This window comes from Caenorhabditis briggsae (assembly GCF_000004555.2).
Source record: "Caenorhabditis briggsae complete genome, chrX, whole genome shotgun sequence".
NCBI lineage: Eukaryota > Metazoa > Nematoda > Chromadorea > Rhabditida > Rhabditidae > Caenorhabditis > Caenorhabditis briggsae.
The window spans coordinates 18,293,546-18,321,544 of NC_013491.2; the positions used below are offsets into that span (position 1 = coordinate 18,293,546).

The 27,999-nt window shown below is 37.2% G+C and overlaps 3 protein-coding genes across 3 annotated transcripts; all 3 read right to left on the reverse strand.

The window, feature by feature from the left end:
* Positions 1-1,628: 1,628 nt before the first annotated feature.
* Positions 1,629-7,424, reverse strand: Cbr-mlt-9 (the record flags this gene model as incomplete). The annotated part of the gene is made up of 9 exons (XM_002645836.1): positions 1,629-1,739; positions 1,796-2,258; positions 2,307-2,743; positions 2,814-3,079; positions 4,044-4,178; positions 4,546-4,626; positions 5,451-5,586; positions 5,966-6,036; positions 7,388-7,424. The coding sequence occupies 9 exons, from the start codon at positions 7,422-7,424 to the stop codon at positions 1,629-1,631; spliced, it is 1,737 nt and encodes a 578-aa protein (XP_002645882.1).
* Positions 7,425-9,830: 2,406 nt separating this feature from the next.
* CBG07629 lies at positions 9,831-13,514 on the reverse strand (the record flags this gene model as incomplete). The annotated part of the gene is made up of 16 exons (XM_002645835.2): positions 9,831-9,875; positions 10,210-10,285; positions 10,339-10,521; positions 10,566-10,718; positions 10,767-10,882; positions 10,927-11,017; positions 11,063-11,136; positions 11,347-11,469; positions 11,515-11,673; positions 11,948-12,185; positions 12,229-12,512; positions 12,553-12,713; positions 12,759-12,916; positions 12,959-13,162; positions 13,209-13,309; positions 13,353-13,514. 16 exons carry the CDS (start codon positions 13,512-13,514, stop codon positions 9,831-9,833), a joined length of 2,328 nt encoding a protein of 775 aa, XP_002645881.2.
* Positions 13,515-17,654: 4,140 nt separating this feature from the next.
* On the reverse strand, positions 17,655-22,391 carry Cbr-unc-7 (the record flags this gene model as incomplete). The annotated part of the gene is made up of 10 exons (XM_002645833.1): positions 17,655-17,803; positions 17,849-17,960; positions 18,006-18,173; positions 18,224-18,502; positions 18,551-18,663; positions 19,227-19,514; positions 19,639-19,776; positions 19,821-19,896; positions 21,944-21,994; positions 22,197-22,391. 10 exons carry the CDS (start codon positions 22,389-22,391, stop codon positions 17,655-17,657), a joined length of 1,569 nt encoding a protein of 522 aa, XP_002645879.1.
* Between the last annotated feature and the right edge of the window lie 5,608 nt (positions 22,392-27,999).

Genomic DNA, 27,999 nt, shown 5'->3' on the forward strand with positions numbered 1-27,999 from the left:
GAAACAAGCAAATGAAAAGAAAAGCTTTCTTTGAAGCCAACAAGCTATTCCTTATTTACCAACAACGATTCTTTGAAAAATTGTTTTCAATGACAGTTTTTTCACTCTAAATGGCCAAACACCACACAAACAAACAACAAGAATAGCGGTTGTTTTTTTTGGCAGAATTTTCTAGTTTCGGCAGCCAACGTTTCAGTATTTTTGATGAGGGTGTGGTCTTCAAAGTTCGAATCATGTCAAATTAGAAAACGGGTCAGTAGAACAAAAATGGAAGTTGTCAATACAAAAAAGACTTCGGAATTTTACCAACTTTAGAACCTTCTTGCCTTAATTTCATAATATAATTTCATTGAAATTATCAGCAATGTTGGTAGCCATAATTTATAACAAATATAAACAAAGAAATCTGCGTGAAATAAGCTGGAAGTTTTTTTTTTCATAGTTGCAAAAGGCCCGGCCAACCTACTACTGTTGAAAAATTTCCAATGAAAAATTAGGTAATTTTTTTGAATGAAAAAAGAAAAAAGTTAAATTATCTAACAGAATTAACAAAGAGTCGTTTTTTTTAAATTTTTGAAAACAATTTAAAACTTTCGAAAAAATGTCATACTTGCAGAATTCCGGGCCGGCCCGTTGAGAATTTGAGAAAGCCGGGCCGCTGTTCGTAAAGAAGCTAGTTTTTCAGCTTGTTTTTTTGAAAATTTTAAAAAATTTTAAAAATTTAATCAAAAACTTTATATTTTTTGACTACTTTCTGCTTTGATAACTTTAAAAATTATATAACTTTTCTCGGGCCGGGTCACGGGCCGGGTGACGGGCCGGGAAAATTGTCGTTTTGACCCGACCCAGCCCGGCCCGGCCCGTTGCAAGTATGAAAAATATATAAAAAATCGGCGCCTGTACAGACCCCGGCGCGCCAAAATTATTGACGGGCTGACCCGCGGGCCGGGCCGAAATTTCGCAACTATGATTTTTTTTATCTATTGGCATATATACAGTACCATTCAATAAAATAAACAAACTTCGTTTCAAGATATGCAAAAACCTATTTTTCAGTTGATTTTAGCCATTTTCAGAAGTTTGGAGCTCGGATGTCAAGTTTTCGGTCACTTTGGAAACTTTGGTGGATGTAAAACACATCTAGATGGACAACTTTGCATCCACAGAGTATTCGAAAATTCCTAGTTTCACAGTTATTTCTTGATTACTGAAAGACACCCTTTTTTGACCCAATTTTGTACGTAAAACTTGAATTATGGTACGGAATACTTGTTTACAAATCTACCGTAGTGTTTATTTTTGAATTTCGAAAAATTTTAACTAAAACAAATACAAACAATCATTCATTCATTATTTATAAAAACAAGGAGAGTGAGCAACAAAAGTGTTCTAGGAAAGCAAAAAGTCTTATCGCATTTGAGGCCATATATGTATTATTAGTAATTTTCCATATGTGAAATTATATTAAATTGTTTCCTTTTTCTAAAAAATAAATATTAATTATGAGTCTCGATACAAGTGGTGGAATTGCAATTGGGGGGATGAGAAATTGATATGGCATGGTTGGTTCCCGGGTGGATTGGAAAGAAAAAATGGGTATTGGAGGAGATAGAATAATTTCTATAAAATTAGCAAAGCGGCTTGGCTGTCTTCAGTGGCGTGTCGTTTTCCACAAGTCCGATACCGTCAACGGCACATGCTCCTTGGTTGGTTCTTGTGTTTTCACAGATGAAAATCACCTGAAATTCAGAATATTTTCATTTGTTTACATTTCAAAAACGCTTTGCAAACAAACCTTATCAGTTCCCTTTGGACACTTGAAAGAAGCGGTCTTCCATGCACGATCAGCAACTGTTACAAACTTATCAGAACTGAATGGACAGCTCTCGATAGTGCCGCAGCATCCCTTGAGCTGAACTCCATGGGTTCCTTCATAGTAGTGGAATCTGATTCTGGATTGCTCAGTGAATGGCTCAACGGTGGCTTCAAGTCCAGCCATTTCTCTTGGGAAGAGGAAAGTGGCGGCGTAGAACTCTCCTTCTGTGCTCTCCTTGATTCCGGTGACTCTGTTCATGAATTGGCCAGTGACCACGTTGAACTTCGTGGTGAGTCCACGAATCGACTGTGTGGTATGGGCATCCTTGTATCCGCAAGTGTTCTCACCCTCGAAGTCACACTTGGTAGCGTTGCAGACGGCTTCAGAGAACTCGGCGGTCTTGGCTCCCTTAGCGACGACGTGACCGGATGGAAGTTTGGCACTGTAACAATTTATAGTAATTGATTCTTGGGGAATTCAGGAAACTCACGTCTTCACACTAGCAAATACAGTTTCTTCGGTATGGGAGGTTCCAACAGCAGCATTTCCATTCTCTCCTCCTTCGAAAGATCCTCCGAATTTCGATCCAGCTGCGGATCCTGCTCCAGCTCCGGCTCCAGCGCCAGCTCCTCCTCTGAATGCCTTCTCTCCTCCACGGAATCCCTTGGAACCGAATCTTTCAGTAGCTGAGACTATCTTTCCTTCTGGTTGAGTCTTCTCGAACAATTCTCTTCTCTTGTTCTTGGCGGCAGCTTCAATTTCTTCAGCTTTGATCGCATTCTCGGAATCTTGCTTATCTTCCTCCTCAGCTCCTTCCTCAAACTCGTTCTGACATTCTGCTCCATTTCTATCGTATGAGACTTCGATATCGTCCAGAATAGCAACGTCTCCTTGGTCGCCGATGAAGTTGGAAGCAACGAAAACGATCTGAAAAGTCAAATTTTCGAAATATAGCAAAATCCCGCAATTTTCTGTTATGCATGTCGTTTCCACTCACATCAACAAGCGACGTCTTTGGAAGAATGACCTCCGTAGTGCCCATTCCGTCGACGTAAGGGAATTCCTGGCAGTTGATCAGCGGATTACGTTCCGCATTTGTTGGGAATGATTCGCGGAGACACACTTGCAACAGGACACTTTCGGATTGCCAGTGCTTGGCGCGGACGACGATGTCACTTGAAGCACAGCCAATTGAGCATGAAGCGAATTGCGCTTCATCGGATGGGGCGGCGGCCTTAGCGTAGGCAATCAAGTAACTTCCTTCTGGAAAATTGTTATGTGGTGTGACCGTCTTTTATGTCTACCATAAACCTTTTACAACATGATGATGTTGCGGTTGCGGTTATATGGAGATGAGACGTCTAAGGATTGAATAGGGGGACAAAGAACTATTAGACCGCTAAGTAGGGGTTTTAAAAGTGGACACTAGGTAGCCATTGAAAAAATTCGATCTTAGTGAAGTTCCATCATAGCTACAAGTGACTGTAAAAATCTAACAGTTGCAGAACTAGGTTTGAAGACTGCTTAGCTTGATTGCATAAAATATTTCAGACAGACTTGGGTTTTAAGATCTGATCGTATTCATAAAATTACTTGTTTTGGTTTTTTTTTTGGGTTTTTAAACTTTGTTCAGGATTTAAGCTTACAAGTAAAGAAATATTTGCCATGTTTATTTTATGAGACTATATTTTTGGTTTGATTTAGAGCCATAATCTATTTTTCACACTGTTACGGTGAACACTAAAAGAAAGCCATCCTATACTCGTGTTTGAGCTCAATTATCTCGATTGCTTGGAGAAATATCAACTACCGTAAAACCTCTAATAGAACGACACCCGGATCGTCCACTTTGAGCCTATATATCTCATTTTCTGTGAAAGATATCAAAAAGTGGCTCACTAGTAAAATGTTGCTGATATCCTGATAAACATTTTACTAGTTAACCACTTTTTGATATCTTTCAAAAGAAGTGAGATATATAGGCTCAAAGTGGACGATCCGGGTGTCGTTCTATTAGAGGTTTTACGGTATGTGAAAAGTGATAAATTGTTGGTGATATTTAGGCAAAAATTTTATCGGTTAACATATTTTTGTTATCTCCAATAGAGATTGAGATAATTGAGCTCAAATAGCAATTATAAGTTGGCCTTCTATCAGAGTGTTTACAGTAATCTGTATATTTTCACATCCACTTTTTCCCAGCTTAGGATTTCTTAGAATTTCTAACCTGGCGTTGGTACTCCTCGGTTCTGAAGTTGAATTGGCACTCCATTCGCAATTTGCCAGTCGAGTTGATCATCTGGTGGTGGAACGTTGGCCCAACAACATGGTCGTCCATCAAAGTTGCATGTCAGAGCGTTTCCTGAAACATGATTAGTTTCTTTTTCGCCTCCGCATTCCATTCCTAGGAAAATGTCCTTTTTCTCGTTTCCTAGGTCAGTGGGACATCAATCTGTCTCATTCCGCTTGTATATATCAACCCGCTGAATGTTGATCAGCGGAACAGAAAACTAGCCAACAGTATAGCGACGAAGCAACAAAAAAAACCGAGTGAATGTATTTTCTTGTCATGGCGGCAAAGAAGTGAAATCCACGATGTTTCACCGCCAGCGGTTCATGATGATGACTAACACCAAACACTGTCACTGATAAGGAAACCAGAACGGACCGAGAAAAAGAGAAATCTCATTTTTCCTTTCCCCATTTTTTTCGAAAAAAAAACGACAAACCTGATCGAACAGGGCCACCGCCTTCAGCGTTGTATCCGTCTGCCGTGAATTCGGTAAGCGATACCTTCTGTCCGAGAAGACCTGGAAAAAATCCATTATAGTGCAATCAACCGTATGTCTCTATACATACAGTCCCGACCCGATCAACACCCCAAACAACAGTTTTCACTTCTTCACTATTTCGACTTTCAGGCACCTTCCTCTATCATTTCTCATCTTTCTATTCTTTTTTAAAATCCCCCCTCTCCATTTCTAAAATTTCTTTTCGGACAATATCCATCTCGTTTGGTTTCTATCTCGGAGTTTTTCTCACACTAGTTCCTTTCAACACAACCATGATAGCTTTCACTACTTTCGACAGGAAAAAAAAGAAAACGTTGAACATCGCTTTTCGCTTCGTTCCGAAAAATGAATCTATGTGTTCGGAGGTCGAAAGTTTACTTTTTCTTGACTATAAACATGAAAATGAAATCGAGAATTGAAACATTAATGGGTTCTCTCCTCCGGCAGGTCAACGAAAGGATGTGCAGGTGTGTGTTTGATGACAAGATTATATGGGATAAATTCATGGGATGGTTTTGAGGAAAACGGGAGATTGAAATTTACGAGGAACGGAAGAGATAAAACAAGCAATTTAGAGGCAAATGTGATAGCTGCAGCCTACTAAGGTCGGAATTACTTTTTTTTTTTGAAAAAAAAACCTTTTGGTCAGATTGAAACAATTCTTCCGATTTCAATATAGTTTTTGACTATTATCAGAAAATTATGCTCACAATTATTTTAGGTATGAAACAATATTATGAACGCCTGATTTTTCAAAAAGGAACAAGTTTCAGCTAATCAGATTTCCTAGAAACTTCCCAATATGTTCCCTTTTTCATTTTCCCTAGAATATGTTCACAAACCTTCAGCAGATGATCCTTGCACACTGATTGGTTGAGTTGGCGTCTTTCCAGCAGCCGCAACACGTGCCGCCGCGGCAGCCACCGGCTGGGCAGGAACTTGTTGAGCCTGAGAACAACCGCAGCATTGTGGTGTGCACTGTACAAAAAAAACAACGGTTACAAAACATGAAACACACATGCAGAAAAGTTTCGGGGCTTATACAGTATCCAGATCACTTCTATAGAGACTGAGACTCCATGAAAGAAAACCACCTGACTGAAGGACCAAATGCCAATAGCAAATGAAAGAAGCCTGTTCCAAAAAAGTGGTTTCGCGGGTTGGGGTACATTGTGAAATCACAAAAGGGGAAAGGCATACAAAAGCGAGCACCCACACAGAGGGACACGTCACAAAAATCATCACCGACTGACAAGAAAAATAGGACTTCAATGTTCAATGCATCATGCACCACCAAAATATAAATCTCCATTCCAATTATGTATACATTTCTCCATTCTCCATTTTAACGACTTACCGAAGCAAATTGTTGTGTTGGCGCGCCATACTGGTAGGATCGTTGCGAGGTTGGGAAGCATGCTAGTGTTCCTGCAAGAAAAAAACCTTCTTTTCTTCATTTTTGTCAATCCCGAAGAGTCATCCATCGGGTTTCAGGTTTTTCGGCATTCTCGACCGGTTTTGGTTGTCGGGGGTACGTGTGTGAGATGGACAGACAATATTTCTTTAATAGCCGGCAAAGTGCGTACTACTACATCTCAAGCCTTTTTTGTCTCCTCCCGTTCTCGTCACGGCATTTTGGCTTTTTTTTAAACTGGGTGGGTGTCTCCCGAAAAGACTTTCTAACGATCTACACTTTTTGCAATGAAAATTTTATGAATTCTACATTTTACTATGCCGATCGCGTTTAGGGGGTGTTGTAAATTGCCCTTTTCTTTTCGAAGCGAAGTGGAAACAACCGAAATCAAATTTTATGGGAACGGATATGCGAGAAGAAGAGTCGGTGAAAGTTTACGGACCGGGTTTTTCGCTGGAGAAGAAAATGAAACTGAATTTAACAGTTTTAATTGCGTGTTATTTCAACGAACCGGAATCAAATAACACCGTTACTAATAAAAATGAAACGCCATTAAAGAAAAGCTATTTTCTATTGTTTTCGTTTTTCGAGAAAGTTGAAACCTTTTTTCGGAGATTCTAATCTCATCAAAATGTTTTTGTACGAAAAACGAATTGAAAAGTGAAAAATCAAAGAAAAGAGAAACAAAAAAAAATCGTTTCTCCAGATCCAGGAAATTGATATTCACGGCGGCTTTCCGAAAATTCAAATCTTTTTTCAACGCGGATTTCAACAATTTACGATCTTCTGTGGCTTTTGGATTTAGGGACTTCCAGCTGTGCCAATGAAAAGAAACTAGGCGAAAATGGTGGGATAAGTGAGGTCGAAATTTGAATAGATACTTTTCACATTAAGGTAGGAAAATATTTTGAATGAGCTGGAAATAGTGTTTTAAGACAAAAGTTAAAGTTTGGAAATTTCGACCAAACTTTATAACTGGTCGAAGCTTCAAAATTTTAAATTCGAAAATTCGAGGCATGTTCATCATAATCAATGAATGTCTGTCTATCAAGAGCTAGAACTAAAACGCTTCAAATTTTATTTAAGCATTAACATTAAATTTTTTTAGGAATTTCAGAAAAACACATCTTAAGGACTATTTTCGATTAATTATCTATTTAAGGATAATCAGATGCTTTAAGACGTTTCAAGTATTTTTGAAAGTATCCGAAGATGTTCAAAAAATATTAGATTACAATTAAAAACGAAAAATGATTTTTAAATTCGGCTTTCAAATGTTGGGTGCTTAAATAATAGGGCAATAACCAACCCAAAGTCGAACACAAGAAGATAATTAGGGATTTATAATTTATTTTGAAAACTCACCGTGCACTAATAACAGTATGATGGCTGTGAACCGCATTGTGTGAGGATGGCAGCGCCTATAAAAATAGAAACAGCTGAATTAGGATAAAGAATGAAGGTATGATGAAAGGCAAATAGGAGGGAGTTGAATAGCCAAAATCCGAAACGGACTGTAGAAAAATCGAGAGAAGGGCGGGACACACTCTGACGGTCAGAAATGGAAGGCAGACGCTTTTGAGGAAGAGAAGCCGGCGTAGAAAACAAGGAAGAAGAGAGGGAAAAGAAAAGGCAAGAAAAGTCCGGATTGAGATAAGGATAAGTTGACAGGCTAAGGGCGGGGCTTTTCGTGTCTTTTTGTCTGCGCAAGAAGCGCCCTGGCGACTTTTGGCCGGTCTTTCACAACGTTTCTCTCCCCCCCCCCCCCACTCCGCTCCAATCCCCTCCCCTTCTTACTTCTGGTCGGCCTTTCTGTTCTTGTCCCCGATTTGACAGAATTGACCCGCATTTGTCAGGATGGGTGACACTTCACCTTCAATTGCAAATCACACCCTTTTACAAGCCAAATTGTTACTTATTCGCCCACCCATTCTTTTCTTACGTGCCATTTTGAGAAAGTGGCTAAGCTTGTGAAACAGGTGTGTAGCCCGGGATGGCTATTCAGGAAGAAATCGCGTGGGAAACTGGACAGGCTAAGGGAATGGAATGGAAAAATTAGGGGGGATCAACAGTAATTCGTTTAATGAAAAACTGGGACACATCATCCCAGAAAAATGCATGCGTTGAACAGATGATTGTGAAACGATAAAGTGGAACAATTATTGATATCTGATCAGCGAAAAAATGGAATGATCAAGTGATAAGAATAAGAAGAAAAAGTTATGGATAGCGGCACACCCCGGAATGAAAACAAAAGTTACTAGACAAGATATAGTGTGATAATGATAAGCAGCAACAAAATATGTTCCAACAATTTGTCGAGAATTGATGATGTTTCAAAGAAACCGGGATAAAAGGTTGAAGGACGTTTCAAGATTTTTGTATTGTTTCAACTTTTAGGAAAAAAAGTTTTCTGAGTTTTAAAATTTTCGTTAGATTATTTTTAGTTTTTGTGGAGCTCAAATCAGTTTGAAGTAATATCAGCCATTGAAAGTTATCAAAAAAAGATTGATTCACAGAAAGGAAGTATGTGGCTCATAAAAAGTAAGCTTGGTTCTTAAAAAATGAGATATGCTCTTAAAAAAATAAGTTTGGCCTTTGAAAAGTATGCTTAGCTTTCTATATTACGGTATATCTGGAAACAAAGCTTCCTATATGCCTCATCATCTCTCAGAAACACATTTCAATCTAATTTTTTGTTAAAAAAATAAACATTTCACTTTATATTTTTTTATGTTTTTCAGAAGTCATGGGCTCAAATATCTAAAACTTGAATGCAATCCATAACGAGAAAAAAAAGCATATTTCCGACTTCGGGAAATATTAAAGTGAAAATTGGAATATCGATATGTTTATACGGTCTACAGTTTGATTTAAGATTATACATTTCAGAGGAAACATTCGCGAGAAAACAAAACAAACAGATCAAGAAGCATGAAGTAATGAGATGTCAATGTTGTAAATCGGCCCGCATTTCCGACGAGAATGAAAGTTAATGGTTTTCTGGATAACACTTGTGAGAAAAGAGTGAAAGAGAGAATAGGGGAGGAAGGAAAAGTAGTGATTTTCATGTATTTTCGAGCGGCAATTAAAACTTTCAAATAAAACAACACTCGGGAGGAAGGAAAAAAAGGACATTTAGAAAGTCACAAATTTCTAATAGCCCCTAATCATAGACGTCGTCGTTTCGATTCGATTGGTCATCAAACAACGGAATTGTGCGTCTGTGAGTCTTGGCTTCTTCGTAGTGAACACGATCGAGTTAGGTGTGGATGAGTCGACTGAAAATTTTGTTATGACGTTTTTTTGTATTATTAATAATTTTTAGTGAAAAAAAGTGTGCCAAATGTTCCTCTACATATTGCCGTAAATCCCCTGATAGAACGCCATCTTCAACTCCTACTTCAAGATCAATTTTCTCCATTCATGTAAGATATATCAAAATTTGTAAACTGTGAAGATGTCGGCAATTTTGTAGCAAATATTTTATTACTTGACAAATTTTTGATATCTCTTAAAGGATCCGGAGCTCAAAATGTGTGTACGGCAATTGGTCTTTTTTACAACCAATTCCTTAAACTTCAATGTCACTTATTTGAATTTCTGGAAGAGATTTCAAAAATCTGTGAACTGCAAAAAAATGTTACTGCAAACATTTTATCGATTTACGGTATGTTGATATTTCCTATAGGAATTGAGGTAAATGATAAAGTTCAAATGCGGTTTTCGACTAGAACATTTACGATGCCATTTGACAGAAATTTTTTACTTTCAAATTGTAAACAAAGTTTTCTATTTCTTTGTCTTATCAATATCCAATATCAAGCCAAACTGCTTCTCCAACTTTTTTCAGCTGCAAAAAGTCTTTTAAAGTCTTTTGAACACTTTTTCGATTTCTCTCACATTATCTATGTTTGTATATCTTTTTATAAAAATTCCTGTCTAAACGAATTAGTGATTTTTGACTATCCACATGTGTTCCAAACCAATCTACTCATTAAATCTCGAGATAACGATTCAAAAACTACATATGCCTGCCATCCCTCTCGATTTGATTAGGATCAAGCGATTTTGACGCTTATTTTTTCGGATCTCCAATCTTTTAAATCTCGTTAGCACACCTATTTTTTAAACACCTTCTACACATTATGAAAAATGAGAAGAAGAATAATCCAAAAATAACTAACCGGCCGATCTGTAGGCATCAACGACATCATCAATTCCGCGTCTTTTCTCATCCGTGCACTACTTGAACGTTTTCGTCTGAAGGATCAAAAAAACCATGTTCAATAATGTTTTCATAATTCTCAACATACTTGACACTTGTGTTCTCCCGATTCTCGCGATGACTGTGAGCTGAACGCGTTCGTGAAGAGGCACGTGAGCGTATCGTCGTCCATTGCGAACGAAGTTGACGTCGGAGCGCAGGAGTTCGAAGGATGACTATAAGAGGATTCATCACGGGATCTATGAACGCAAGAATCCTGACATAATGATACCTAGAAAAACGGAATGAGGTAAGAAATTCTATTTTTAATATTACCATCGAGACAACTGTGCAATATCTTCCCGTTCGTTCACCCAGAAAACTGCAATTTCTATATACGTCTGGCCCATTACACTCAAGAAGAAGGTGACTATGGATAGGATGAGTGTATGGAACAGACGTTCTCGACGTTGGTGAGGAGATTGAGTTCTGAAAAAAAGCTTGGTGTTTTAGGAACTCTTATTAATATCATTTTACCTTAACTCGCTATGGATGATATCGTGTTGCCTGCGAACTTTGATATGGTAGGTGACAGTGATCACAAAAATTATTATGGATGCCGATAGAAACAGTATTGTGAATAATGTGTGACCCTGAACATCGTTGGAGTGCTTATGAAGCTTCTGGCTTTACTTACTCTCAACAAATAGGCTCCAAATGCATGGAAAATTGCTGTTCTGTCACAATGTGTCGCGATTTCCTCGTATCCGGATTCCGAAAGAGTGGTGCTTCAAATGGTTGTATTTTTCGAGAAATTACTTCTAGGTACTTACGCATTACATGACAAATTAACTCTTCCTTTAGACAAATTCGAAAATAATGCATCCAAGTTGTTGATTGCATTCATCTAAAAAATTTAAAATTTGATTAAAAAGGCCCACGATCCACGGGTACATTGAAAAAGGGTACATTAAGATCTTAAGGTACATTTTTTCAGAGGGTACATGGCATCTTAGGGCGTAGGGCGACTAATGTACCTTAAGAACCATGTGTACCTTATTTGATGTACCCTTGGATACTGGCCCAATTAAAAATGAAATTCGAGAAAATACTTTACCTGCATAATGGAGAACATCACATGTGACGCAATCAAAAAAATCCAGACACATGCGAAAACTGAGACCACAGAAATTTTCGAAAGATGAATCGATTTTCCAGACATTGATCTGTTGATTACCACCTGAAAAATGAATACTGAAAAATTGCAGTTTGTAGTTTTACTCACCAGCACCAAAACCAACAGATGGATGAGTCCAGTGAGTGAACCATTTTGGGCAAGAGAGTATAGGGTTTCTTGAACCAGATGTTTCTTGAATTCACTGTGAGCAAAAAGATGGGTTTGTAATGTTTCAGCAATAACAAGCTCTGGTGACTTTTCCATGTACTGAAAAATATATTAAACTTGATTTTGAGTACACCAAAACCTTTTATAGAAGGGACCTCCAACTTTTAATTTTCAGTCAGTTTTTCTCGGTTTCTGTCATAGATGTAAAAATGTGGTCAACTGGTCAATTGTTTATCATGATATCAGAAATGTTTCGTCAGTTGACCAATTATTTATATCTTGCATAGGAATTGAGATAATTGAGCTCAAACTTGACATTGTGGGGTCCATTTGTTTTGTATTACAAGTCTCACTTCACTCAAAAAAAACTTACATCTTCATTGATCGGCCCGTACTTGTCTTGGTACAACAGATCCACAAAAAAGTAGGTGAATGATAACATGAACGCAATATTGGAGCCCATGATGTTCAGTACAAAGAGGATTGTTGCAGTAGAGAGTTTGTTGTACGTTTTACACAGAAGAAAACACAATAAGAACGTGTTGAAACAAATAGCAATCAGAAGTCCAGCTTCGATTCGAAATCCTAGACTGGCATTTTTTGCCAAACGCCTAAAATAGGTTGAAAACAGGAAATTCTTTAAGTTTATCTTACTGATACTTCCTTTCATTGTTTATATCACAGATATGAATATTGCTCGATGGACAACAATTGTGGGTGATCAAACTGCCCAACTTGGCCATTCTCTCTTCATCCGTTTCATTGGAATATGTCTCCGAGTAGTTTGATTTCGTTTCATAACGACATCTGAAAGCAATTACATCATTTCTCCCGACCAGGAATATAAACTGATATAAAAACACTAACGCTCGGACAGCTTCAAGTTGATTCCAAAGCTTGATTGCGGCTAATGAGAAGTGTTGCAAAAGAAGGCGAGTCTAAAATTGTTTGAATGAATTAGCGAAAAAAAATCCAAACCTTTAGAACCAAAGATGGCAATTCTGAATCACTATGGATGTTAGAGAAAAGATTTGAGCTTAGCAGATTCATGTATGTGACATCTGTAGTTAGTGCTATCCCCATTGTAGTGATATGTTCGGTTTTCTCATTTGTGATGAAGTCTTTGAAAGTGTTGCACTCTGAAAAGTTAATTTTTTAGGATAGGATATTCAATGGAAAATTACTTCTAGAAAAACGCAGGAAGAAATCTGGAAATTTCAGCAAGGGAGCTGAAACTCCATTACACCGCTCCTCAATCTTCTTTTGTCGTTTTTCCACATGAGGTACATAACAACGACCGTAAAGATCTGCGTATACCCGACTAATTTGGTCGCAAATCAATCTAAAAAACAATATTACCAGTGAAAAACCATTTCTGACTTACTGTCTATCAGCATTCCCAACTTGATAAAGGGTATTAAATAATCCAGAGTATGCATAAAGATAAGCATGATCAGATTGGGGTAGCATCGCTCCTTTTTCGCATATCAAAGCATATGAGTATTTGAGAAAATCATAATGGAATGTTCGAGCGAATTCCGCTTTTGGTCTACTGTGATGACTTAGAATTTGATTCACTTCGCAACCCCTGAAGTTATTAAAAATGAAAATCAAATCTTAATATCGAAAATTACCGTAAAGCTCTGAGAAACCAGACAATAGCGTGGTGTTTTGTAGGGACAAATCGCTCGTAGTCGGGCCAACAAAGAATGTATTTTTCAAGGTAGAAACTCAGCTGAAATTCTAAAATTTAAGATATTTTTCCCTGCCACACTCACATCACTGTTTTGAATATTGCCCAGAAAGATTTTATCATTTTGATCCGTACATAACCGATAGATTCGATAACTTTCATTAAATGGGGGCATATAATGTGAGAATTGGAAGAATGAACATTGCGAGACAGTTGAAATCCATAACACGATCAAACCATAGTGCATAACAGGCTGAAAAATGAAAAAATGAACATTTGAAAGAAATGGAGAAATCGCCAGAAAGGAATTCCCAAGTATTTATTCTTCACTTCCTTTTATTTTATTTTTTAAAAGTGTCGCAATTAAGTCTCGTTCGGTTTTTTAAGCTTCTTAAGAATAGAGACTAGACCGGAATAAAGAAAAGAACAAAAAACAAGGAAGAAAAATAATCAGACTAGGTTAGCATGAACTTCAATTCAGGAAAAAACACAAAAATATAAAGGTTATGAATAAATTGATATTGTATAAATAAGTTATTTGAGGCAAGTGGAGTTTAGAAGGTTATGATATCATACATTGGGAATGAAAATACAAAAAGTCTTCGAGAATTATAGAGTGAAGAGGTTTTCAAATAATTTGAAATATCAGGAAAAAGTTGGGACATAATTTGAGGTACAACGGGGTACAAAATCCACAATTCAGAGATAACGAAGTAGAATTTGTTTATTTTTCAGGTACATTGCGCCGCAGCGTTGTGGATTTTGTATCCCCAACTTCCAAATTATTTCCCAAATACAATAAAACTAAGAACATCATTAAACTCGTAAATCAGTTACTTGTCAAGTGATTTCTCATAATTCATGACTCTGAGAAAAAAACGGGAACAAATTTTCCAACAGATGGTTTGAAAAAAAAACAAGGCTCCAACTCCCACGAGACACAGTTCGACAAAAAAAAAGATGTCCCGAAAAATGTCTCCAAAAATCTTAACAATGCATCTTCCGAAAAAACGCCAAAAAAACGAACAAGATTGAGGAAGAAAAATGTGACTTTCCAAGAAGATAAGTCTTTCAAATCAGTGTTTTTGAGAAACAAATCTTCTGCAGAAGGGAAATCGTCTTGAAAAAAGAGGATGTCAAGTCTGAAGACTGCGGCGGAAGTGCACAAAGGAAATGACGAAACAATGTGTCGTGATGACTACTGGTAGAGAAAAAAATTTGGGAGCAAAAGAAGCGAAATACAAAGAATGATTCAACTTTGAAAAAGTTCAAAACATGGAAAGCGTTAGAAGCGAAAAAAAGTAAAATTTTGATCTATTTTGGAATCTGAAGCACCCAAATGGTCACTCTAAATCCTTTTTTGATCTTAAATCATGGATGAAAAAATTCCAAGTTTGAATGTTTTGCCACCACCGGTTGTTGCTTTTCGGCAAATATTTTTGCCCCTGGGTGTTTTTTATTGAGGCACCAAAATTTGTCTCGTCATTTCTTTGAGTCTTCAGCAAAATTGAGGCTAATTTTTAAGCCTAGCCGCAGTCCCAAGACAACGTCTTGAGAACGAAACAATTTATATGAAAATTTGAAAAAAAAGATGTTGATGGAACAGAAATTCGTAATTTTTGAATAAATAGATATGTGTTGAAATTGGTTTTTCAAAGAAAATGAGACATCGTTAGTCACCTCTAATTACTGTTGCGGTCAATAGGAGGGGCATTTGTCTGGTACTGACCTGAGAGCTCATTTTACCAGTACCAATTATGAGGCGAGGAAAAATGAAGTCAATTATGTTTTGCGGAGACGAAGAGAAAGAGGCAAATATAGATATATAGTCTATATATGACCATCAGATGGCGTTGCTCAGTAATGTTGCTCACGTATTATTATTATTATTATTTCCAAAAGTTTCCAATTCTCTGAAATTGTCTTACACTGCGTATAAAACGATGTGACGTTTTAAACAAAACAAAAGATAATTGTTATTCTTAAACCTTGGCATTTCAGTAATCAGAATCTGTCTATAACACTTGTCTTCCTTGTTTTTCCGTGTCACTACTAGAAGAACGCATCAAAGACCTGAACTTAATGTACTTTTCAGAAATTGAGTTTTTTTCGAAATGAGAGACGGAATTGGAATTCTTCTTGGTTTTGGTCACAAGATAGCCAACGAAACTTTCACCAATCGGTACATAACCTGAGGCAAAATGCGTGGAACGGGAGAAAATTTCAGGGGATGTTGCTGTGGATGGGTTTGAGTAAATAATCTTCAAATGCTGAGCTGATCACAGATGATTTGAAGACGTCAAGCGTGAAAATCGTTCGTGCTTATTCTTGCGGCAGTTGATGTAACCAAATATCATTGAAACCAATAATACTGTCATCAAATGAGTTGGTTTTAACCATACTTGCAACGGGCCGGGCCTTCAAAAAATTGGTCAAGGCCCGGAAGACCCGGCCAGTTGGCGCCAGCTTCGATTTTTGGGCAAAAAAGTGTGTTTTTTTTTGGGAAAAAGTTGTTTTTATTATCTAATTTCAAGCTAAATTATAAATATTGAATTTGTGAATGTTTAAACAAATTTTTGAAAAATTATTTTTTTTCCTGAACTTTTCCAAAGTTGATAATGAAAAAAAAATTGCATTTTTGAAGCAAAATAACAGTTTTCTTTCGAAAACTAGTTTTTTTTTAATTCTCAAAAAATGATCAAAAAAATGTTTTTTCGAGAAATTTCAACCAAAAATATTCTTGTCCGGGCCTTCAACGATTTTTGCAAGTATGTTTGTAACGTAGAGAAGTCATCTACGTCACGGAGCAAAAATCGAGTAGCTTGATCCAATCCTGGTTAATTTTAAAGGTGGGAGGACACGGAAAAAAACTTTCTAGAAAATTTGTAGAATATGAGCATCCAGTGGAGTTGTACTTGTGCTGCTTGCTACAGTTGGATGTGCCGAGTAGCAATCATCCAATCCTCTGAGCTACGGTAGCTACGGTAGACGAAGGTTGTTTGAACACCAATAACTGTACACCATCACGTCAAAATGCACACCTCAAAAGCTGGATAATATTCTACCCTTCCTTCTTTAAAATCAAATTTTTCGTGTGTTGTCCCATAACGAAAAATGTTGGAAAACCTGAAAATTCGAACGATTGCGATTTTTATTTAGAAAAGTAAAGTTCTTTAATTTTAAATTTTTGGATCTGACTCTTAGAAGTATTGACAATGATTTTAAAGCCTTTTTCAGACGAAATTAGTTTTCCTGGAAAATTATTTTTCTTGAGTATTTTTGATCTAAAGAAAAATTATCCTGAAAAGGTGTTACTGGTTTGTCTAGCTTTAGGTTTTTCTAAACTGTCATACAGTATTCACTTTTTAATTTTTGCTGAACGAAAACTAGTTTCTTTTCTACTTCTGTTTTGTAAAAACTAATTTATTATAAAATTTTTATTAAATTCAAGAACATTTGAAGATCCACAAAAAGCAAATCAAAACACATCATCCCAGACTAATCAACGCCCAATTATCATCATTTCATCGGTTGATTTACGATAATTATCATAATCACCAGATTATTGTCCGCTGAAAAAACCTGAGGATGTATTATTTGATGCGCTTTCATTGTCAACAAAAGACATTAATCAGATGAGGGGAATGAAACCGAGAAGATTATCTTGTTCAACTAGAAATTGGGAAGAAGAAGAATTTTGAAAAAAAAACATGAAGAAAGAAGTGAGAGAAAGAGAGAAAGAGAAAGAATGAAAAAATTGAGAAATGCAAATGAATTAATCAGGAATTATCATATTGCGAAAATGCAAAGCGTAAAAAAATAAGAAATGGTTCATAGGACAGTCTTGAACAGGTTGAGATGGGGAACGGACTAGAAAAACAGATGTTTTTGGCAATATTGTGTTGATGATTATGCAAATAATCATCCAGATCAATTGAGTTCGTAGGGGAAAGTCAAAATGGGTTTTGGGATGGGATTAGTGTTTGAAAAAGAGTCACAACAAAAGACACGTGTAATAACACAACAATGTTTAATAATGGTGGAAAGGTGATAGTACTAAAATTGTCGTGAATTTAATTTTTCAGGATGTTAGATGTTTTTTTTAATTGGAAAACGTCTCTATATGACATTGGGATGATGAAAAGAAAAGAGCTGAAAGAACAGGAAGAAGTTATGAGGTGAAATGGAAGTGGGAGAAAGTATGACAGTTAAAATTATGCGACAGAGTTTTTTGATGACAACGCACCGGTAGAGGAGAAGCATTTTTTGTAGAAGCGCATTCGGGAAGGAAGAAAAATGACAAAAAATAAAACAGACTAGAAAATTTGATAGATCGATTTTTGGATAAGCTCGTTTGTCAATAGAAGTGATACAATCTATAAATAGATCAGTCTATCGTCCCCTGTCCGTGCTCGGCGTCCCAAAACTGCGTCGGACTCCGATCAACATTGTTGAAATCCTGCCAGAGAGCAAGTATAAGCTCACTGCTCATGAGTTCACCAGCATGGGTAGAGATCATTCGGAGCATGAAAACGCCTGTAATCAACTTTTAAGTTATCAGCAATTTGCAGAATTATTTACCATCTTTCCGTAGGAAGTTGTTGGTGAATTTGCGGAGAGTAACGTCATCAGCGATTGGCTTTGCTGGATGATCAGGAAGGACACGGAGATACTTACGGACGAATGACATACCCTTCAAAAAATTCAGATAGAATGCTAAAAATAAAAAGCAGGTTACCTGGGATGGAATGAACATGATAAGAATCCAGTACATGGTGTTGCAGACAGTAATAATTCCACAGGTCAAAAACCAGAACCAAAGAAACAAGAAGATTTTCTCATTGAACATGTTGATCATCAACACGCACTGGACAGTATGGCGGTGTATGTTACCCAGAACTCGTACCTGAAATGATTTGTACTCAAACTTTTTGATACAATTTTCTTTATAGATACCTCAAAATCGCAAAGAGTGACTCTTGGAAACATTCCCGTCTGCTCCCACTCGATCTCGTGCATCAAGTCTTTTAACAAAGAGAATCCATAAGCCAAGTCGTTAGACCCAAGGAGATGATTCAACAAAAAGAACTGAAGCAACACGTTTGCGGAGTAAAGAACCTTGATTCCTATGTACAGCATGGTGACGTAGCAACCACAGTGTCTCCCACAGTTTGCACCTAATTGGAGATTAGAGAAACAACTTCTACTATGTCCTTGACGATCAATGTTGGTTAGCTGAAAGAGAGACAAGATGAGCAACGCTTGATAGTCATCCAACCAAACCTGAACCTCGTCTTGCATGTGACGTGCCATTGTGTAGACGGTACGTGTCTTGACTTCAGAGTCCATGAGACGAGCGTCACAGGCCATTTGGACAAGTCCTTGGAGATTGATTCCTGAAAATAATTTTACGGGTTTGTGTACTTACACCCCAAAGATATACAAATCCTTATTTTCCTATTGATTTTTGGCTATTCTGACCATTTCTCGGGATCTGGACCTTGACTGTCAAGTTTTCGACCATTAAGAAAACTTTGGAGCGCGTAAAACATGCATTTTTTAAACTTTGTGTTCACAGAAAACTTTGAAAATTTATAGTTTTTTAGCTACTTGCCAATTCATAAAAGACAGCTGTTTTTTTTACGTTTTCAGTACTAAAACAGACCCGAAAAGGATATCTTTCAGAATTCGGCAAGTAGCTGAAAAAATGGGGATTTTCAACTAGTTATGTGAATGCAGTTCCCAATCTAGGTTATTTTCACACTCTTTAAAGTTTTCAGAAAGGATCGGACAACTTGACAGCCGAGCTTCCGACTTGTGAAAATTGTCAAAATGGTCGTAAATTAACTGAAAAATACTTTTTAAAAATATTTTATTGACCGGAACTGTATCTGATTTTTCAAAAGTGTCAAACGTTTTTTCTCAGTTTTCACTTTGCAAGTCTGTCCTAAAAACCTACCACTGTGCCAATAAAGCAATCCTCTCCAGAGAATGCATGGAACATAGAACAACAACGCCTCGATGGCCAAAATGAATGGCACCCATTGATAATATCCTATCTGTCGGTTCCGGCGAGAATAGATCTCACGTGGGATGTCCTCCTGCATGGGAACCCAGTACGTGTTCTGGACCCAGCAGTAGTTCTCAGTGTACTGCTCCATTGCATCGGTGAATGTGGCCGGAACCCAGCATTGGATGGGAAAACCGACATACTGCTTGGCAGAGACCAGCAGAGCGAATGAGGCTACTGTAAAAAGAAGGATTTTGATTTTTGATGAATAAGCAACTGCATTAGTGCTAGTAGAATTAGCATATATTCCTTGACCTGTTTCATTTTTCTTTTAGCTCAGGACAAATCTATGAAAACTCACATATCGTAGTTGTGTAATAATAGTTTAGTTTGTCGACAAAATCATCATCAAGACGCGGATAGAGCGCCCGAAATGCTGATGCCAAATAATAGAGAATCATGGCAGGTCCGAACTCTTTCTTGTGTCCGTGCCCTTGTCCTGAAAATTTTCAGATTTTTAATTTCGCGATCAAATAGCTTTACCTGCACCGTGACCTGCGGTTCCAACGTGATGGGAATCGATGCGAAGTTGATGCGAACCGTCTAGGAGTTTTTGGGCCTAAAAAGGTTATTTGATGAGAGACCTAACTAGGTTAAAACAAAAACCAATTTTTTAAACAAACAAAATTCGCTGGCTTTGGTCCTGAAAAACTAATCAAATTTTATTATTCATTGTGTTTCTTAATAACTGAAAAATGCGCATAGAAAATGAAATTAGCCCCCAACTGGGTCCTACCAAAAAATAAAGACAAACCTTTTTGATATACTTTGTATTGGCTTGTTTCGAATGATACATTGATGCTTACAATACCGATTTTTTGATCACATATTCAAGAAGCCTTGAAATAAAAGTTTTGATAAGACAGAACGGGAGAAAAAAGCGAGAAGAGCAAAAACAAGAAAGAGGAAAATGTTGCAGATTTTGATAGGGACCGCCAAGGCTCCCGAGGAAAGTGTTGACAAAGTGAAGAAACAAAACCGAAGAGAAGCAGGCCTTCTTCTTCGCACAAAAAGTCGTTTTCTTCCTACTCCTCTATCTACTCCGGGCAGTGACACAAGAATCTAAGTGATCATCCAAATACTATTATGGGGCGATAGACTTTCGTGTGTCCCCCATCCCTTTTTGTCGTCCCCCCTATCCTTCCCTACGGCAAAAGACCCTAACACTTTTCATTGACTAAATCGACACTTTCAAGAAATGCACAAGTTCTTCATCTTGTTCTGGCTTCTTGTACATGAGAACATGTCAAAGATTCGGGAGAAGGAGCAGGAGCATACTTGATGGAGTGAAAACAACAAAAAAAGTTTTGGGACCCGCCGGGGGCATTCATGATGATGATCTAGTGGATTTGTGTCAAAAAAATAAGTGAAAAATATGTAATGTACCCCAGATGCTCTTTTAGTCGCAAAAAGTGAGAATGGAACAATCGAAGACTAACTAAGTAGCTTATCAGGGACATAATGGACGTTTTTGGGAAAAAGTGATGATTCATACGGGACGAAAGTTTTATGTTTGATCGAACAGATTTTGTGCACTTGAAATCTTAAGATTAGAGATTTGGTAGATCATTTTTGAGCCACACATTTTTGCCTGAAAAAATTACAGTAACTAAATGAAACTTTAAATTTTCTTAAAGTCAACTAACATACAGTACCGGCCAATAAGATATACAAAAGGTTATTTTTTCAGTGGATTTTGAGCCGTTTTCACTAATTTCAGGAGCCTGTCTAGTTCACAATCATTTTGAAAACTTTGCATAGTGTGAAATAAATTTAGATTGACAACTTTGCATTCACAAAAAATTCTGAAAATTCCTTGTATTTCAGTTATCTGTTGACGGTAAGGAACCCGCTTTTATAACGCTCTTCATACTGAACGTTCTTCAAAACAAATAACTTTCAGAAATTGGCAAAAAGCTGAAAAACAGGTATTTTCAAAAAGTTATGTGCATACAAAGTTTTAAATCTAGGCCTGTTTTACACCCTCCAAATTTTCAGAATGATCGGCAACTAAACAGCCGTGCTTCAGACTTTTAAAAACGGTCAAATTATTTGAAAATACACGGAAAAATATGTGTTTGTACATCTTATTGACCGATGCTGTGGCTGAGATCCATCAAATGCTACAAAAAATTTAAAAAAACTAAAATTCTACAATCAGACTGTAAAACGATACTATAAGAAAATGCTCACGAACGCCTTACGAAACTTATAAGACATTTCTAAGAAAGGGACCACTATCTCGAATACCAATAACTTTATATAATGATGAAACTCTCACTCTATCTCTGGAAAATTGAAAACTTATAAAAGAAAGTTTATGTGTATGTTGTCCTTTTCCTCATTCTTCGTTTTCCTTCTTTTCTCCCAGAGTCCTCTCCTGAGAGAAATTGAATTGTATTAACATTAAGTGTCTTATCGGGAAAATAAAATGGCCGAAGGGACCCTCTTCCCCTTCCAAACTCTATTTGTGCGGAAGCCGCTACATCGTGTGGGATGGTTGAGTGGGGAAAATGATTGGAAAAAAGTTTTCAGGACCAACACCAGTTTGTTTTTCTTCTACGTTTATTTTTGTAAATTGAAATGAGAGGAAAAAAGGGACTCACCTGATACGAGGGAAGATTGTCAAGGTGTCTGGCTTTTTCGAGTGGTGTCCGCTGAAATGAAATAGGATTAAAGTTTTGAAATTGAAAAATTGGAATTGGAATACATATGATGATTTGAACTTCCTGATTATTAGTATTTATTGGTTGCTAGTGTTTGTTGGTGATTACGAAACTATACTATTTTGGTTTTCTTCAGTTTTTAGAGTCCCAGTTTCACACATATTTCATAAAATATTCCGATTTTAGTATTTACAGTCTTTTTGTCTCTTAGCGCAGTTTCCTGGTATTTGTTCCTAGTATCCGGTTGTTGCTTCTTTTTCGAAGGACTGTTAACTGTTGGAACGCGAAGTACAAGTGCTGTAGTCGGGGCTCGAGGCGGAGGCGGTGGGGGTACTCCGATTATCCGCGAGAGGAGTGGCGGTTCAGGATTGCTGGAGGAGCCGAGCATACATCCGTCTGAACTTGTTGATGGTTGTGTTGGATCCAATGACTCGCCGGTTTCCCGTTTCGGAGGACATGTTGTCGATGTGGATGAGGTAGTACAGATACTGACGGTCTCACTATTGCTAGCCGAACTATCGACGAAGCGAAGACGGCGACCCGCAAGATTTGGCACGAAGGACAGTTTGAATCACTGGGATTTGGTAGGTGTGACTATTTTAGAAATATAAATTCAGAAAGTGGTAAGAAAGGAAAGAATATGGGCAACCACAAGAGAAGTAAATGACACACAGAAACGCACAAACACAAGGATCTCGTTCATATCGTAGGGTACAATCTGTAAATTGGAAATTGAAATAGCTTGTAATACTGGAGATTTAGTTTTTGTATAGAAAAAGGATATTGTTTGCTTTAAAGGCCAAGGCTTATTGATTCAATATATTTTTTCGAAACTTTCAAATTTAAAATGTTCTCTGATTCAAAAAAAAGGGTGGAAATGCGATTAAATTCAATAAATGATTTTATCACTCTTGTCTGAAATAAATTTAGTGGAGAGCTGATATATCGTTAAACTTATTTTAATAGCACAAGTGCTAACTACCGTACTATTCGATATTGATTTCGGACAACTGTAATACTGTTAACACTATCTTCATATTTTTTATTGCTACTCTATTTTTATGTTCTCAAATTTTGAAAGATCTAAAATCAACCTAGAAGTTGTGACGTTTTGAGAATTTCTAACTTTCTCTGAATTTTTGAAACTTTCAGAATTCTAAATCTTCCATCGAGATTCGCTAAGTCAGTGAAGAAAAAAGAAAAAAAAACACCCGGAAGCCAAAAAAAGCATGACGGATTTCAAATGAAGCAAACTTTAATCTTAGACATTTTTTTGCCAAAAAAAAAGTTTCTAGCTTTTTTGACAGGCGAAGTTTCAACCTTACTTGTATCGAACAAGAACTTTGAGAACATCACAACAAATAGTGCATGCAGGAAGTTTATAAGATAGATTCTGAATTCAGTCGGGACACAAATGTTATTTTTTGTAAAACAACGGAGCAACATCAAGAAGCAAAAGTGAGTTGAAGGCCTCCTGTGAGCTCTCGCGGTTCCCTATTTCTCGTCACAAAGAAGACGAAGATGATTATCATTCAATTTGAATGTGACTATGTTGCTCTTTCTCTTCACTTTTCTAAGAGATAGAGGTTGCTCTTCTTCTAACGAAAGAGGGGACCCGCAGCACTTCGTGGGACCCCCATACGTAATTCGTGTTTAGTCCCGCCAACATGTTTCACTATTCCTAAGGATGGGAGGCCTTGTTTCGGGGCAAAAAAAGAAGAAGAATTGAAATTCTCGTGTGACTTTTCGTTGTTTCACGCCCTGCTTGTGAACTAGTTAGACGAGCACAAACGTCACGTGATTTGTCCAAAATTGGTAATCAGATTTTGGAAGTTACATTGTGATAAAAAAGAAATGCAGACAGTCATAAAAATCAGATATAGGAAAACCAGTGTGGCCTGAATGAATTTTAGAATTGTAATTCCAATCAATTGTAAAGCTATTCCGTTTTACCTAGCAATTCCATGTTATTTTTTCGAAAATCCATTTTTTGTTTTTATACATTAATTGAATTGATTGAAGGGTATATGCCACTAACACAATACAATTTAAAACGAGTCATGAAATTTTTCGTTTCGAAAAATCAAAAAATGTTTTGAGGGAAGTTTTGAATCTAATAGGAATATTTCTATTTACAGATCAAACACGCTTACAATTGGAGTTACTAATCAATGTTTTCAGAAGAACAATAATATTTTTCTCAAATACGATACTTTAACACAGTGTATTGAGAAGTTGAAATATCTCAAAAAAGACTGAGCACGAAAGTGTAGTTCATACTCTGAATTGAATTTTTCAAACGAAAAATCTGGTTTACCCCGATTTCAGGATGATACTGTGCATCCCGGAATTTATAGTCCACAAATTTTTATTTTAAAAGCACAACGTAATTCAGGCATGCCGTGAAACCTGCAATAGAAGGGCACCTGCTCTCTCAAGATTGAGTTCAATTATCTCAATTCCTATGCAAGATATCAAAAATGTGTCAACTGATGAAATGTTTGTGATATTATGGTTAACAATTTATTAATTGACAACTTTTCATATCTTTGACAGGAACCGAGAAAAACCAACTTAAAGTTAAAAGTTAGGGGCTCTTCTATCACATGTTTTACGGTATGTTTATCTTTAATACTCTATTAGACAAAATCATGATTTGAAGTTCCAATGACCAGTTGAACTTAATTTTTAGCTTTTTTTAGGAAGCCATCTTGTTTGCCGGCTCTTAATCCCTGTCCGTGTGGACTTTAGTATACTTTTATTCACAAGTGTTCTTCTTCAAATCCCGAAAAAACACTTTTCAGTTTTTAGTCTCACTTTAATTGAACCGAATGCAACTTGAAAATTCGGACAGCTGAGCCACTATCTTTTCTATTTACAACATACAGCATATCTTGCACAGAGCTGAGCCACAGCTAAAGTAAATATGTTAGTAGGATGGAATTCAAAAAGAGGTCTGCTGATGGTTAAGTGTCACAATAATTGTCCAGTTAGAAGCCTAGGAGTGTGTATATGTGCATATGCAACCACCCCGCCGGTGTAATTACATGAATCCTGATCAGCCTCGCTAAACCAATTATCTTCTTGACTTTCGGACTCGAATAAACGTAAACATTCCAAACTTTGAGTTGGAATTCTTTCCAAAATTTAGAATAGTATACTTTTATTTCATAAAATCTTCTAAAATTCTAAAAGCAGCGTTACGCTCAGAAATTCATCCTATTCTGTGTAATTCAATATGATTCACTCCACACGTTGTGGTGTTGGCCCCGCAAAATTCAGAATTTGAGAATTCGCAATTCCGGCTTTTCTTACCCTCTCTTATTTTTGTCACAATTTTCAGACACAATAGGTTCAGAGAAATGCTTTCGTGTTCGGTTTTGACATGGAATTGTGTGAATGAATGGGAGGGGGGACAATGGTTCTAACCTCTTTTTCTGATCTGTTCGGGTTTTCAGCAGAATATAAATAGAAGCAATTTTCGCGTAGTTTTGTTTTTTTTGTTTTTCGTTCATTTCATTTTTTTTTCGACGAGAAGCTAGAACTAAAAAAAAACAGAACAATGGCAGATCCCAACAACACAGTCGGCTTTCCGCAAGAATAATTCTAGCCTAGTATCGAAGTTTTTTTTTCGAAAGAATAACGGGAAAATGATGACCGTGAAGCACAAGCACACGCCTGTTGTGTCGTCTGTCGTTCAGGACGAATAATTCATATTTTTGTTGTCTTGTCTTGGCTTTTTTCAGGAGGGGACAGCTCAGTAGTCTCTCCTCTACAAAGAAATAACGCCTGGTGACTGGTAGTGGCAACAGGAGCTGCTAAGCAGAAAAGAAAGCCCTTCTCCGGTGTCCGTCGTCCCCGCGCCGGCTTGACAAAAAATCATATAAATTTTGGATTATGAACAAAAAGTAGACATATACACACAACCAAAACAGCTTTTGGCTATACTTTCGAAAGATATGGAGAGAAGGAGACGGAACGAGACACATGACAACTTTGTATATTTTGTCATAATCTTCTAACTCAATCTTTTAGTTACCCTTCTTCCCAGATTTTGGTGTTAGATCCAACTTTCTCTCGGATTTTTTCCTCGAAACATACGGAGAATTCAGAAAAAATTCACATTTTTGGCAAGAAATGAAGTGGAACTAAGGGAGCGGAAGCAGCGGGAAAAAGGACGAAAAAAAAGGAGAGACACGTTTCGTCATGTCGTTTTGACAGCAACTTTTTTCTCTGATTAGAAGTCAACGTACTACTACGTATGCATATGGGCTCGCGGAGCATCAAGGTCCCAACAGTTTTGGGTTGGAATTTTGAATGAATAACTTCAAATGAAATTGTGTTACTGTACAGTAAATTTTAACGTTTGAATAGTGAAAAAAGCTGAATACCTGGGACAAAAAGCATAAGACCCATGGAAAAGTAAGAATTTTTGAAGCAAAAAAAATTACGAAGAACTGTACCTTATACTTGCCAAGGCGTGCAGCAAACCTGTGCCAGGAAGCTTGTCCGGCGTGCATTTCAGCAGGCACCACTACCGAGCATTTCCCGCGTTTCTCCAATTCTTCAGCAAGGACTCATTTATGTGTCAGTCAGTATGCCAGAATATTTGGTTGGAGTGGGGAGAAAAGGCAGAAGTTTGGTGGGGAAAAGCCAGTTGGCTCTTGAATTCGGAAGAGCAGTATGTGGTAGGGATTAGACTTGATGGGAAGATTTAAGTACTAGGCGGGTTCTGATGATGATTTTGATGGAAAGGCTTGGGCCAGGAGGACTGATGGCCAATTTTTGATGTAGCCTCCTTTTCTGCTTGATCAGATCTTCAAAAATTAGACCAGTTGGAATGGCAGGAATATAATTTGCAGCCAGATTCAACGACGACAGATTTTGAGGTGGTGTCACCCGGGAGAAAAAAATGGCGTCGACGGGGGAAAAAAGAAACGGGGCGAGAGGGTGTCAAAAACTGAGCAGGCAACGAGAGCCGCTGCACCAGAGCAAGGCAAAGGGAGAGAAAAAGCTTGGTCAGAAATAGGCGGAGTCTTTTGCCTTGCCCACGACCCCGACAGAAGGGATTACCACCTAAAATTACGTTGCATTCCACGTTTCTTTTGTAATCGTTTACTCGTCGCTCCTAATCTTTTGTTCGTCTCAATTGAATTTCGTTCCGGGAAAATGTATCGACGGATATATTTTTATCCAAAAAGATCCGGTAAGCCTAAGATGTGTTCACTTCAACTGCTCCACTTTACTCATTTCTTTTTAAAAGTGGATTGCGTGCAAAGTGGCAACTTTAAAACTAAAAGTTCGTCAAAAAGAAAAAAAGTTCCACGTTCAGAAAATGTAGGTTTGTAGTCAGACCAATGAATGATCAAAATTAAGAAAAAGTAATAAGAAAGTTTCCAAAATTGAGCTCATGCGTGATTTTTACCAAATTCCAATTATTTTTCCACGCGAATAGGTCTACCTAGAAGCTGTAACTAGGCATATTTCTCTACTTCTCTGGTTCTCTTTCGAAAAATGAAAGTAAGTAATACACAAGTACGTATGTTTGCATACTTGTAGAAACATGTGCTCTTTTTATGGCTTTGCCGCCGGAGTAAACCTATTTTAATTAATTGAATTGGGGGAAGAATGCAACACAGGTGCACAGCGTGTAAACGAAAATTTATAGAAAAAAATATATAAAAATATATAAATTTAGGTAAGTATACAGTAATCTGCTACCATTAGTGGGACGTGAAATAATTTTAACAAAATGAATATTTGATTTTTTTAGAATTGGATAAAAAGGAAAAGCTGGAACGATTGGTTATTTTTTTTTGCACAGCTAGTGTTTAGTTCTACAGTAACTCAATTTCAAAAATGGGAATTATTGAAAAGAGGGTATGATTTTTGTCTTACAGTAATGTCAGACAGCTCTTGAGGTAAATACCTTAGATACTCTAATAAAAGGTCATCTTATATTTCATTTGGAGCCCAAATATCTCGGTTTCTGTAAA